The sequence below is a fragment of the Hypomesus transpacificus genome, chromosome 1, assembly GCF_021917145.1.
Source record: "Hypomesus transpacificus isolate Combined female chromosome 1, fHypTra1, whole genome shotgun sequence".
NCBI classification, from domain to species: Eukaryota; Metazoa; Chordata; class Actinopteri; order Osmeriformes; family Osmeridae; genus Hypomesus; species Hypomesus transpacificus.
The window spans coordinates 7,966,073-7,979,353 of NC_061060.1; the positions used below are offsets into that span (position 1 = coordinate 7,966,073).

Sequence of the window (13,281 nt, forward strand, 5' to 3'; positions counted from 1 at the left end):
AGGTCCACTCACATGGGCGGTCAGTGCCTCCTCCTGACAAGGTGCCGGAGCAGTTTTCCACAGATCTTACCAGGGGGCTGAACAGAACCAGCTGAAACCACGGCTGTAAATTAGACCCCCACTCTGCAGGATGAGAGGAGACACATGTGGGTTCACTTATCCTGCCCTGCCTCACAGCACTCCAGCTACACCCATACAGACAGTGTACACATGCAGGTACACACTGACTCATGTAGACACACACACACATACTGTTCTTGCTTGATGTGTGTGAGGTTTGTGGACATAATGCCACTCTCTAAACTCCCTTCAGCGTCACACCTGTGGTGATTTATCTTGAGGAGCTCCAAGTCTGAGTGGTTGTGTATTTGTTCAGTTTTATCTGTGTCTCATGCCCTCCCCGGGAAAGAGACATAAGCCATTCCATTCAAATGTTTGGGCTTCTTGCTGCTTGGAGTGATTGCTTTGAGCTCTATGGAAAATAAGTTCAAGTATTAGAATAATATAAAGCTTAGGACGAGGAGAAAAATCTGTGCAGGAACCGATCACAGAATATTGCTACAATGCGAGCCAGAAAAACGTAGCGTTCTATCAGACAGGAAGACACACAGAGATTAGTTCTTCTCTTAATAGCCTGTTCCACAGTGTGGGAGCAAATTACTTGTAGAATGAGGAAAACCACTATCTGCTAAATGGCCATGGAAATGACTGTCACAATCTGTGTTTCTGGTCTATTATACCCGTAAAACAATGAACATCAAGGTGCTTTCCAGAGGGAGAGAACATTAGCCATTTAACAGCATCCTAAGGTGCAGTCTCTTATGTTTAGTGTGGGGGATTAGATACCCTCCAGATCCCAGGTGTCTCAGGTATTTTATTTTCAGCTCGTGTTGTTTTACTATGTGAAGACGCCCTGTTGGGAGCCGGGTTTTGTTCCACACTCCAGACAAACCCCCAGTCCTCACACGGCACGCTGCTGCTAAAACCTCTGCAGCCCAGTCTTACTGCTTATCACACGGCTGCGTCCGATTGGGGTCTCCGTGGCAACTTGAGGGCCACTTCATGCTTACAAAGACGTCGTCACACACCGTGTTTTAAGACGCTTCGAACAAACCTGTCAGAGTTGCGTGCCGACGGCCTTAAAAATGTCCGAAGGTGCCGGGAGGTCTGACTTCCACTGGCATCTTTTTTTCGTTTCAAATATGTGATATGTATAGACGGCCCCTAACACACCTGTGTCCCTTTCTCTCAGACCCCCAGGAGCCCTTCATCAGGAGAAGCGGCCTCTCCAACGACAACAACAACAACCTGGAGACCATCTTCATCACCGGGTCTTCCTCACATATAGTCGTTCCATGTTTGGTCACCGCCCCCGATCTCAACGTCACCCTGTATCTGGTTAGCTCTGTTCTTTTCTCTCTCTCCACAGTCAGGACCCTCTAGGTCCATATGCTCTGCTATAAGTAAGAGGTTTACCTTGTGTGTTGTGTTGTGTGTGTGTGTCCAGTGGCCAAACCCTATGCCTCTGGAGGAAGAAGGGATGAGTTGGGACAGCAAGCAGGGTTGGTTGGTACCCAGACTGGTGCTGGACGCCCGACCTTACCTCATTGGGTTCTTCTGCCGAACCACTGTACTGAGAAAGGAACATGAATCCACTTACTACCTGGTCCACTCCACAGGTACTACAGCACCGACTCTACCTAGTACACTCTACCTAGAACATTCTACCTAGAACATTTTACCTAGTACTCTCTATCACACATACACACACACACCATCTAGTACACTCTACCAAGATCTAGAATGTCCATAATATCAAGAGGGAAAAAATGCAGAATTAAGAGAATGGTTGGACTGAAACTAAGATAAGGAGGCAACTGTCAGCCATGCTGCTCCCTCCTGTCTCCTCCAGCATGAACTCTGAGAGACCCCGGGTCCCAGTGTTGTTCAATGAGATCATTCATCTCTCACTGTTCTGATGTGAAGGTAACTCACACCCCAGCTCTGGGCCAAGAGCAACAGGCCCACCGCCCCGAGGACAAACTGAAAACGTGCCTTTCGCCTCGCCATCACATGGAGGTGCTGATGGAGCAGTAAAACAAACAGACGCTCTCGCGCTCCGAGACGTTATCATCCTCAGACGCGGGCCCTGGGCGGCTGCTCTGGTCCAATGACAGCACAGGCAGATGGTCTTCAGTTACACACTTAAGAGAGGGAGCTCTGCCAACGTTCCAATGCTTCTAAGCAGCTCATACTTTCACAAGTTTACTCTTTAGTTGAATGGATAGGTCTCCACAAGTCCTCATAGCAGGCCTGTCACGTCAGGAGTGGAGACTGACAGGACACAAAGCAGAGAGCAGTTGAACAAACATGTAAAGGAGGCGAGAAGGGCCGCAGGTTTGATCTGCTCTGATGCGTCCTTTCTTGTGGTAATCTCTGAACCGATGTATGATCTCTCTCAATCTCTCTCTCTCTCTCTCTCTCTCTCTCTCTCTCTCTCTCTCTCTCTCTCTCTCTCTCTCAATCTCTCTAACTCACTCTCCGTTCCTCCCACCTGGACAGGAAGTCTGATTTACGACGTCAAGCTATTTCCAGAGTCCTCTGTGGAGTTGATAGTGGGAGAGGCCCTCACCTTAAACTGCACGGCCTCGGTGGAGTTCAACACAGGCTTGAACTTCCAGTGGTCCTACCCTGGCAAACAGGTACTTGACAAAGAACCATCATGGCTGCCAGAGATCGTATTTAATCAAATGATTTTGGCATTCTTTTGTTTGACAGAACAAATACACCTGGTTAGCTCTATAATTACCTCAGTCTTACTAGTGTGACCGAGTGAGGGAAGTGAAACTGCGATCTAACCTGAGTTTTCACTGTCTAGACAAACAGCTCTGTTAGCATCCACCACCAAAGGACCTCCCTAGCCAGCTTCACAGAGGCAGTCAGCATCCTGACCGTCCACAGTGTCAACATCACCGACATGGGCTCCTACACCTGCTCTGCCATCAGCATGGAGAAAACTCTGGACCTGGCAACCCAGGTCATAGTTCACGGTAAGAACTGATGACCCATTGTCGACAGGTAGACATAGTACATCCTCATAAATCCTTAGGGTCCACAGAGCACCCAGCGATGTCTCCAAACTGGGGGGAGGGGTGGAGCTAACTGCATTTGACAGCCCTGATGGACGGTGTGTCTGTCCTCCAGAGAAGCCCTTCATCAGCCTGGACTACAGGAACGGCCCCGTGGTGGAGGCCACCGCTGGGCAGAAGAGCCTGAGGCTGCTGGTGAAGGTGTCTGCCTACCCTACACCAGAGACCCTGTGGTAAGACTGCAACGGTCGGCTGCCTGGAGATGTTGGAGCTGTCACGTCCTGACAGCCACTATCAGACAGTTGACATTCCGTTTAATCCCACAACTAAAATAGCCTATTTTTCCTCATGTTGTCTGATAAGATTTGCATTTTATTTTCCTGTGAATCTTTTGTGTGTGCGTTTGTGTGTGTTTATGTGTGTGTTTGTGTGTGTGCTGAACAGGTATAAAGACGGAAAATTGATAACCAGGCGTCCCGAGTTCAACAGGATGAGGCAGCACCAGAATCTGGAGATCAGGGACGTTTGCCAGGAGGATTCTGGGAACTACACGGTGGTCCTGAGGAGCAAGGCCTTGTCCCTGGAGAAGAGGCTCACCTACACCCTCATCATCAACGGTAGTCTGCTCTGACAAGCCTGGCATGAGATCAGGAGAACACCTTGGCTTCTTCTTTTTCAAGTGATGTGAATGTGACCTACTGGGCCTTTAATGTCTCGGGTCCAATACAGCTACAGGACAATGCCCTGTCCGGTCACCTCAAGGATGTGAAAGAACTAGTTGAGATCATGACGACGTCTGAGACCTTTTCTCAAGCAGCCAGCTCACCATGCAGAGCCTCCTCCTGGCTGAGCTTATTGTGTGACAGTAGAATTGTCTTTTCTCTCTCTTTACTCTCTCTCTCTTCCCCCCTCCCCCCCTCTCTCTCTCAGTCCCCCCACAGATCCATGAGAAGGAGGTGGCGGCCCCCTCCAACCCGTACCTGAGCGGCAGCACTCAGACGCTGACCTGCACCGCCCTAGGACGGCCCGCCCCCTCCATCACCTGGCACTGGCGACCCTGGAGCCCCTGTGGCCTCAACAGTACCCGACGCAGCCTGTATGAGACACACACGCACGCACACCTAACTCGCATGCATATCACACCACATCGTGCACACACACACACCAACACACAAATGACATTACCTAGAATAGGCGCGAGGCTTCACTATAATGCTTTGTCCCCGATGAGAGAGTCAGAGGCAGCGGTAAATGAACCGAGGCGGCTTCATCGACTTCTTGTTCTAATCTCCGTCACTCTCAACCACCTCGTTGTAAAACAACAATAACCTCCTAAACACACAGTGTCGTATATCCTCTCTCCTCCTCTGGGCTTCACTCTGAAAGGTATTGCTTTTGTCCAGCTTAGCCGGGTGGGTGGGCATGATTCATGGGTCCAGACAGGACATGGGCATCCTTAACAGGTCTGCTTGCTGTCTTAGGGCACTTCCTTACGAGGGAGCGATCAGTCACACATCCTGACACATGTAGATACACACTTCTACACACGCACACACTGACAAACACACACATATTCAAACGCACACACAAATATGACCATGCCTACTGGCATCCTCCCACACATGTGTGTGTGTGTGTGTGTGTGTGGGTATGTAAAGGGTACAGTGTGTGTTGCCAAACAGAATTATCAATTCAAATATCATATTTTTACACATGACTGTCGTAACTCAGTCAGGAGGTTGATTGATGGGATGGTTTTGAGGACACAGTCATGATGACATTGATGGCTTTACCTCATTTGGTAAACATAGCTTTCCTCCCAGGACAGAAGACAATCTAATTTCATGTCTCATTTGCTCTGCTGTGATATTCACAGTTTGCTCATAACAGAAACCACTGTTACATTTTATTACTTCACCAGAGAAGGATCTGTCATATGAAAGGGTGTCCACCATTGATGTAGAATACATTTGTACTATGAGGACTCTCACAATATTAGACATTTCACTGTCTGCTTGGACGCACGTCTGTAGCCTGTCCATTCCTGTTAAAACTGAAGGAATGAACAGGTCAGTTGAATACTGCTTTGATGTGCCTGTCGTATCTTATTGACCGGAGGGTTGAATATCTCTCCTGGGTCCGTTGACTATCTTAGATTAATATTTGAGATGAATATCACAGCTTATATCATGTGCATAATATTGCCTTTTCTGGTGTCTTCGTAGCCGTAGGGACAGGAAGGGGAGGAGCGGCCGGATGGCTGACTGTCAGAACTGGCAGGACATTGACCCCGAGAACTCTGGGAACACATCGGAGAGCATCTACACGTCCATGGAGGTGGTGGACGGGAGACAGAAGGTTCGTTTCCCTGGAACACCCCTCCAGAGTTGCCTTCCTACCCTCCACTCGTTTTGTTATGAACAGATGAGTCATGGATTCATCCTCTCCAATGATATAACAAAATTAACATTTTAGAGTACAGAAATATCAATGCAGACACTTAACCTAGAAAAAAAGGAGTTTATGTAAGTGGCCCTAACCATGAACTGTGGTATTTTTATGTAAGTGTCCCAAATCATGAACCCATTGACAATATTTGTCAATCAGCAGGGAAGACGAATGGACAGCCGTTTCCTCATTAGAAATATTTAAAACCCTTTTCCTGTGCACACTTCCTGCTGGGAGTGGGAATGAATCTACACATGCATGTACACGCACACGCTTCTACTGACACACGCTTCTAGACACACACACACACACACACTGTACATGCTTCTTCACACATACACACACACCACACTCGCACACATACGACTGCACACGCAGATATCACTTCCTGTTTTCTCCAGTTCCTGTTCGAGGGCGGGGCAGTCGTGTCAGTGGAAAAGTTGGAGTCACGTCAACCTTGACACACACAATGAATTACCCAGAATCCTCTGAATCTGAGGCCAAGCTTCAGTGAACAACATGGCTCGTGTCTTAACTATCCCTGTTGTAAAGTTAATGAGGAGAATTTATGAATTGTTGAATGAAACGGTTGTGTCCTTTGAGAGTGTGAGCCGCCTCCTGTGCCCCTGCAGGTTGTGAGCAGGCTACTCATCCACAACGCCAGCATCTCCGTCATGTACAAGTGCTCGGCTGAGAACAAGGTCGGCCAGGACGAGCGGCTCATCTACTTCTATGTGACTAGTAAGTATGACTGGAGGCTTGAGCCTGCTGTGGAACACGCTGTCCTGTCATAGCACCTCCCTAGCCATTCTACACAGTCTGTAAGGTGACCACACCCAAAAGCTCCATTCCGGCCCCGTGTCCTAACTCCCCTCCTCCCGTCTCTCCCCCAGCTGTCCCAGAGGGCTTCAGCGTCGAGCTGCGTCCGTCCGAGGAGCCCCTGGAGCAGGCGGCGGTGTCTCTGCGCTGCGGAGCCGACAACTACACCTACGAGCGGCTGCAGTGGTACCGCCTGGACCCCCAGACCCTGCAGGACGAGAGGGGCCGGCCCCTGGAGCTGGACTGCCGCAGCCTCCACCTGTACGCCGAGCGCCTGGACGGCCAGCTGTCCTTCCTGGAGGCCTCCAACAGCTGGCTGCTGGAGCTGGCCCTGGCCAGCCTGAGGCTGCAGGACGAGGGGCCCTACGTGTGCGAGGTGCAGAGCCGACGCGGCGGGGAGAAGCACTGCCTCAGCAAGTACATCTCTGTCAGAGGTGAGGGCGGGGGGGGGGGGGGGAGAGAGGGGTGGAGGACACGCCGGCTCAGCGGTCCAGGCACGGACACAGAGGCGTGCACACAAGCACAGACAGTCATGCACTATTAAGCCCACGCGCACACACACACACACACCACATTAACTTTCACAGTGAGATGAGGGAGGGCATGGACCTCACAGAGCCATGGAGATGGAGGCTTCATGCAGGGAGGTTGGGGGTCTTGGAGGTCTCCTAGGCCCTCTAATGCCTTATTCATGGCCAACGTTGCACCCTATTGACCTGAGGGAGCTCTGTGTGAGAACGAATAGCCGCTGTAATGGTGTTTTTCATCTCTTGCCCTCCCCAGTATCCTATCGGAGGCCTCTCCTCGTATAAACCCCTCTGGACATCAGACTCAATTAAAATACCTGTATGTGTGTGCAAAGGTGGCCTGACTCTCTCTCCCGCTCGCTTTTCTCTTTCCCTCTCTTTTGCTTTGTCGTTCACTCTCGCCGTCTCTCTCTGTCTCTCTCTGTTTCCCTCTCTCCCCGTCCCCTGCCTTCCCCCAGCTCTGGAGGCCCCCAGGTACAGACACAACCCCACCAACCAGACAGTGAATGTGAGTGAGTCTCTGCTGATGGAGTGTGATGTGGAGGGCACACCCTCACCCCAACTCTCCTGGTTCAAAGACCACGAACCACTCCACCAAATGTCTGGTAGGTAGGCACCAAACACAACACACACAACACACACACGACACACACACACCCTCACCAAACTGTGGTACTGTTGAGCTTAATGTGTTTGCTACAGCAACCCTCTTAGTAGAGCAGAGTGTCTGCTCTATTTCTGTTTCCTCCGGCTTTGCCTCGCATCTCTCTCTTATGAGCACCTACTCATCTGTAGCAACTAACACACACACACACATACGCACACACCTGCCAAACACATCCATCAAATAGGTGGATCAACACTTCGATCCATCACCGTCCCACTCTCACAACACACACACACACACACACCCGATGTAACCTAAGGGACATCTTCAAGCACACACGGGAGAAAAATAGTGGTATTGTTTTGATTGACAGCGGAGAAGGGCAGGGGTTCGAGCTCGGCTGAGAATAGTGGCCTTTAGACCTGGACTAGAATGCTGAATACAAGATCAATTCAGAGATAGTGGACAGAATAGGAATAATGAATAAAGTAATAGATGGATGGAACTAGTGATGGAGAGAACTGGAGATTAGTGGGAACGGTAGATGGGTAGGGAAAAGGACGATGGACCGATACGGTAGATTGATTGATAGATTGCCTGACAGTGGAGTGCAATGGTAGGTATATGGGCTCCAGGCGTGCGTGTGTGTGTTTGTGCCCGCATGTATGTCTGCATATGTGTGCAAATGTGTGTGTGAGTATGTACATTTCAGTGTGCGCATGAGTATGTGCGCAGGTGCACACAAGTGTGTGTGTGTGTGTGTGTGTGTGTGTGACTGACAGCTCTGTGCTGTGCTGTAGGGGTCCAGCTGCAGAACTCTAACAGGACTCTGAGTATCCAGCGAGTGAGGGAGGAGGATGCCGGCCTCTACACCTGTACTGCCTGCAACCAGCGAGGCTGCGTCCAGTCCTCAGCCTCCATCACAGTGATTGGTGAGACAGGCGTACACACGCACACACACAGGCACGCATGCACGTACACTCCCACACACGTGCACCTGCGTCCACTCCTTAGCTGCTAAAACACACGCACACCATGCACCTGCACCGGGAACACACACTGATACCCCTTTCTGCACTCTTAAACAAAAACACACACGTAGCAAGCACACACACACACACACACATACACACACGCACACACACACACAACACAGCCGAGCATGCATTCCTTGTTCCTTCCTCTTCTTAAACCTGTTCTTTCTCCTGTGTTCTTTTCTTTTGTGCTTCAGATCAGTGAGATATCTGATACCTGCATTCATTATTAAATGTATTTAGCATAGAGGGTCTCTTGATAAATGATTCAATCAGGCTACTGTAGCTGCACATTACTGGAGGCTGTTTTGTAGTGTTGCTTGTGTCTGGTATAGCACCCCCTACAGGTCAACACCAAATACAACAGACAACAAAAACTGTTCCACAAACGAATATACAAACCTTTTTAAAACCACTAACAAAACCAAATCTATGAGCATTCATATTTTAGGTTTATATTTGTAGTCATGGTAACATGTGTACGTGTCATATGTTTATGGAGGTTTTAGGAGGACTAGCTGGGCTGAAGGCTCCTGTGCTGTGTTCTCTTCCCAGGATCCAGCGAGCGAGCCAGCGTGGAGATGGTGATCCTGATGGGGACCGGGGTCATCGCTGTCTTCTTCTGGGCTCTGCTCATCCTCATCTTCTGCAACGCCAAACGGGTCAGGACCTGTGACCTTTCACCTCTCGCCCCTTCAGCTCCTTATCTGCTCACCTCACTCGAGTTCATGTGGATTCTCTGGTCTCTGATCTACCAGTCACACACACACACATACACACACACACACACACTCTCCTCCAGTCACACACACACACTTCTCTTGACACACACACGACAATGACCTGGTTGCGTCCTCTCCTCGAACATCTCTCCTAGTTTTGGTGACACACTGTGTTGAACCATGCAGTGATTTAGTCTGGGATGAGCTCCAAGTAACCTGGGTGATGTATAGAGTTGTCCTCCAAACAGCTGCTTGCATGGCCTCAGTAGGAGTTGTTCTGTCTCAGTCCAGCCAGCCACTGACAACTCATCCTCTCTGTCTGCTCCTCCTTCCACCCCTCGCCCTATCCCTCTGCCTCTCTGTCTCTCTCTCTCTCTCTCTCTCTCTCTCTCTCTCTCTCTCTCTCTCTCTCTCTCTTTCTCTCTCTCTCTCTCTCTTTCTCTCTCTCTCTCTCTCTCTTTCTCTCTCTCTCTCAGGTTAACCCAGCAGACATAAAGACAGGTTATCTGTCCATCATCATGGATCCAGGGGAGGTTCCTCTTGATGAGCAGTGTGAATACCTGCCCTATGACTCCTCCCAGTGGGAGGTCTCCAGAGACAGACTCCGTCTTGGTGAGCACGGAGGGGATGGACGGATGGATGGAAACCAACGACTGAATAAATAGTCGAATGAATGAATGTCAAATGAAAGACACATTCTGTTCCCCCAGCCTGAGGGCGTTAGCACCCAAGCAGAGCCTACTACTGATGATTCATTCAAACAGTTTCCTGTACATAACTTGAGGCCATGCATCTGTTCCATCAAAAGGATTTATAGGAATCCAAATCGTTTATTTTCCAATATGGCATTGGAATTGGACTGATATGTTTTTCTGTGCACATGCCACATTTTTCTGATTTACATTTTAGCAATGTTCCAGATGCTCTTACTCAGAGGAATGTACTACTGTTGCATTCTGAAAACAGATCAACAAACTCCTGTTGTCTTTTCTACATCTAGTTCCAGTCTAAACTGTTGGGTTTCTCTCACCAAGGTAAGGTTCTGGGTCATGGTGCGTTTGGTAAGGTGATTGAGGCAGCCATATTTGGAGTCAGCAAGAACAACAGTCTGGATACCGTGGCAGTGAAGATGCTGAAAGGTTTGTATGCGTGTGTGTGTGTGTGTGTGTGTGTGTGTGTGTGTGTGTAAATGTGTACTTACATGTTCTCTGTCTCCTTCTCAGAGGGGGCTACAGCCAGCGAACACAAGGCGTTGATGTCCGAGCTGAAGATCCTCATTCACATTGGGAATCACCTGAACGTGGTGAACCTGCTGGGGGCCTGCACCAAAGCTAACGGTGCTTACACAGCTAGCACACAGCTAGCACACAGCTAGCACACAGCTAGCACAGAGCTAACACACAGCTAGCACACAGCTAGCACAGAGCTAACACACACCTAGCACAGAGCTAGCACACAGCTAGCACACAGCTAGCACAGAGCTAGCACACAGCTAGCACACAGCTAGCACAGAGCTAACACACACCTGTTGCACACCTAGCACACATTTACTACACACCCAGCACACAGAGTACACACCTGCTGGCACTCATTCCGAACCACCAAACCATGTAGGCTGCTTCCTCATCTGTATGCATTAGAGCAGCTATTGAGATTCTGATCTGTGTTTCATTTAACCTTAGGCCCTCTCATGGTGATCGTGGAGTACTGCAAATACGGAAATCTATCCAATTATTTGCGTGCCAAGAGGGAGTTCTTCCTGCCGTACAGAGTGGGTATAAATCTGTGCCCGGGGGCGGTGAGCTGTTTCAGTGTGCATTATGGAGGTTTTGACCCCAGAGACCTTGTGATTCAGGATCGCTCCCCTAAGACGCAGAGCCAGGTGAGGCGTATGATAGAGGCAGGCCAAGTGGACCAGAGAGGCCGACGCCCACCGTCTCCATCCTCCTCCTCTATTGGAAGTCCACAAAAACAGTCGTCCAAGAAGTCCAATCAGAAGAGCCGCCCTGTCGTGGAAAGACGTGAGTCACGGGACAAGGTCCAGGTCGGCTAGCCTTGATATGAATGTAAACACCTCTATGCTAATCCCTTTCCATCTCCCCCCCCCCCTCTCCCTCTCTCTCTCTCTTTCTCTCTTTCTCTCCAGTGGAGGACCTGTGGAAGACTCCTCTGACTATAGAGGATCTCATCTGCTATAGTTTTCAGGTGGCACGTGGGATGGAGTTCCTGGCCTCCAGAAAGGTATTGCTATGCACACACACCCACACATAAACACACACTTCTCTTCCTTCTGGTGCCTTGACCCCCATCCTAACCCCTGACCCTGGCTGAACCTGGAGCTTTGATCCAGCGGATCCTCTGATGACAGTCCAAAACATTCTCCAGTCACACGCACACAAACAAACACCACACGTCTCTGTAGATTTGATGTGTGTGTCCTGTGCAGTGTATCCACAGAGACTTGGCAGCCCGGAACATTCTGCTGTCAGAGAACAACGTGGTGAAGATATGTGATTTCGGCCTGGCCAGGGACATCTATAAAGACCCAGACTACGTCAGGAAAGGCAACGTAAGACTGGTTCTGTTTACCCATTCCATGTTCTGGTTTTGATCCATTTTATGTCCGTAAAGGGTTGCTGTACCCAAACACAGCTGGCGGTGATAACAGTGAGATTAGTATTTGTCACTGGGAGCCTGGAAGGTGAGGCATAATGGTTTGGAATGTTCCGCTGATGTTTTTATCTCTCTCACACATCGTCATGACTCAGGCTCGCCTCCCTCTGAAGTGGATGGCTCCAGAGAGCATCTTTGACAAGCTGTACACCACCCAGAGTGACGTCTGGTCCTTTGGTGTGCTGCTCTGGGAGATCTTCTCGCTGGGTAAGACTCAGACGGTCGTCCTCGTCAGCACCATGAACTCCTTGTTCTAGACGTTCTGCCTTCCAGCTGGTTTGGTTTCTTGAGACCTGAGGCCCCCGGGTGTAATCTGCCTTCCTCCTCCTGTTCTTTACTCCCCAGGGGCGTCTCCGTACCCGGGCGTCCAGATCGACGAGGACTTCTGCAAACGTCTGAAAGACGGAACCAGGATGCGATCACCCGAGACGGCCTCCCCTGAGATGTGAGTGCGCTGTACCGCCGGACAAACCTGTCCATGACATGCCTAGTGGCCCCGGGTGTCACACGACTGCTCACTGACTGAACCAGAGTGTCCCCTGCGTGTAACTGCTGTGTGCTGTGCTGCCCCCTGCTGGTAGATATGGGATCATGCTGGCCTGCTGGCAGGGCGAGCCCAGGGAGAGGCCTACCTTCCCTGCCTTGGTGGAGATCCTGGGAGACCTGCTGCAGGACAACAGTCTACCAGTAAGTCATGGCGCCAAAGGTGGAGAACATTTGTGTGTGTGCGTATGTGTGTAACTTTTCTCCTCTTCATACAGGATGGAAAAGACTACATCCCCCTGAATCCCTCCCAGAGCTCCGAGGACGACGGCTTCTCCCAGGCGTCGTCACGACCGCCCTCTCAGGAGGAGCTGAGGCTGGCCTGCAGCACCCTGCCTGCCAGGTATAGCACACTGCTGGAGTTCCTCCCAACTGGCCTCCTCTCCTCTCCTTCTCCTCAACTGCAGCACGTGTGAAGTTGTATTTTCGCATTTGCTTTTTTACATTTTGATGATTTTATAATGATTAATTCCCGTAACTTAGCAGCATCATATTACCACTAAGATGATATAGAGAGGATCATTCTTTCCGTTCCCCCGGAGCTGAGCTGAAGAGCCAGCTGGTAATCCCTCCTCTAACTCAGGATGTGACCCACTTCTGTGGATTGGTCTCCCCTGGCGCCGAGGGCAACGATCACGCTCATCCGCCACCTTGTAGCTCATTTAGTTCCTCCTGCTCCCTCAGCTGTGCCGGTGGGACCTGTTGTTAGGCTACCTTGGCTTGCTGCAACCCACAGAGCCCACGAGGCTGGCAGACAATCCGAAGCTTTGCTGCGCTCATCCTTAAAACCCTCTCTAAACCCTGTGTGTCCGTGCCACC

General features: G+C 50.3%; 1 protein-coding gene across 3 annotated transcripts in view; it reads left to right on the forward strand.

Annotated features, from left to right (window-relative positions):
- The window catches only part of flt4 (fms related receptor tyrosine kinase 4), a 28,768-nt gene that overhangs the window by 14,243 nt on the left and 1,244 nt on the right, over positions 1–13,281 (forward strand). For 2 of the 3 annotated variants that reach the window (XM_047031847.1, XM_047031935.1), the window contains exons 4-27: positions 1,253–1,398; positions 1,508–1,679; positions 2,563–2,702; positions 2,879–3,050; positions 3,205–3,322; positions 3,534–3,706; positions 4,020–4,185; positions 5,315–5,447; positions 6,170–6,278; positions 6,431–6,790; positions 7,342–7,488; positions 8,291–8,422; positions 9,080–9,186; positions 9,723–9,858; positions 10,281–10,385; positions 10,470–10,583; positions 10,929–11,017; positions 11,102–11,267; positions 11,393–11,487; positions 11,693–11,815; positions 12,015–12,126; positions 12,265–12,364; positions 12,501–12,606; positions 12,681–12,805. In XM_047031847.1, coding sequence (XP_046887803.1) covers positions 1,253–1,398; positions 1,508–1,679; positions 2,563–2,702; positions 2,879–3,050; positions 3,205–3,322; positions 3,534–3,706; positions 4,020–4,185; positions 5,315–5,447; positions 6,170–6,278; positions 6,431–6,790; positions 7,342–7,488; positions 8,291–8,422; positions 9,080–9,186; positions 9,723–9,858; positions 10,281–10,385; positions 10,470–10,583; positions 10,929–11,017; positions 11,102–11,267; positions 11,393–11,487; positions 11,693–11,815; positions 12,015–12,126; positions 12,265–12,364; positions 12,501–12,606; positions 12,681–12,805 — 3,346 coding nt within the window. The remainder of the gene's footprint in view (positions 1–1,252; positions 1,399–1,507; positions 1,680–2,562; positions 2,703–2,878; positions 3,051–3,204; positions 3,323–3,533; positions 3,707–4,019; positions 4,186–5,314; positions 5,448–6,169; positions 6,279–6,430; positions 6,791–7,341; positions 7,489–8,290; positions 8,423–9,079; positions 9,187–9,722; positions 9,859–10,280; positions 10,386–10,469; positions 10,584–10,928; positions 11,018–11,101; positions 11,268–11,392; positions 11,488–11,692; positions 11,816–12,014; positions 12,127–12,264; positions 12,365–12,500; positions 12,607–12,680; positions 12,806–13,281) is intronic. The other variant, XM_047032013.1, reaches the window with a different exon arrangement.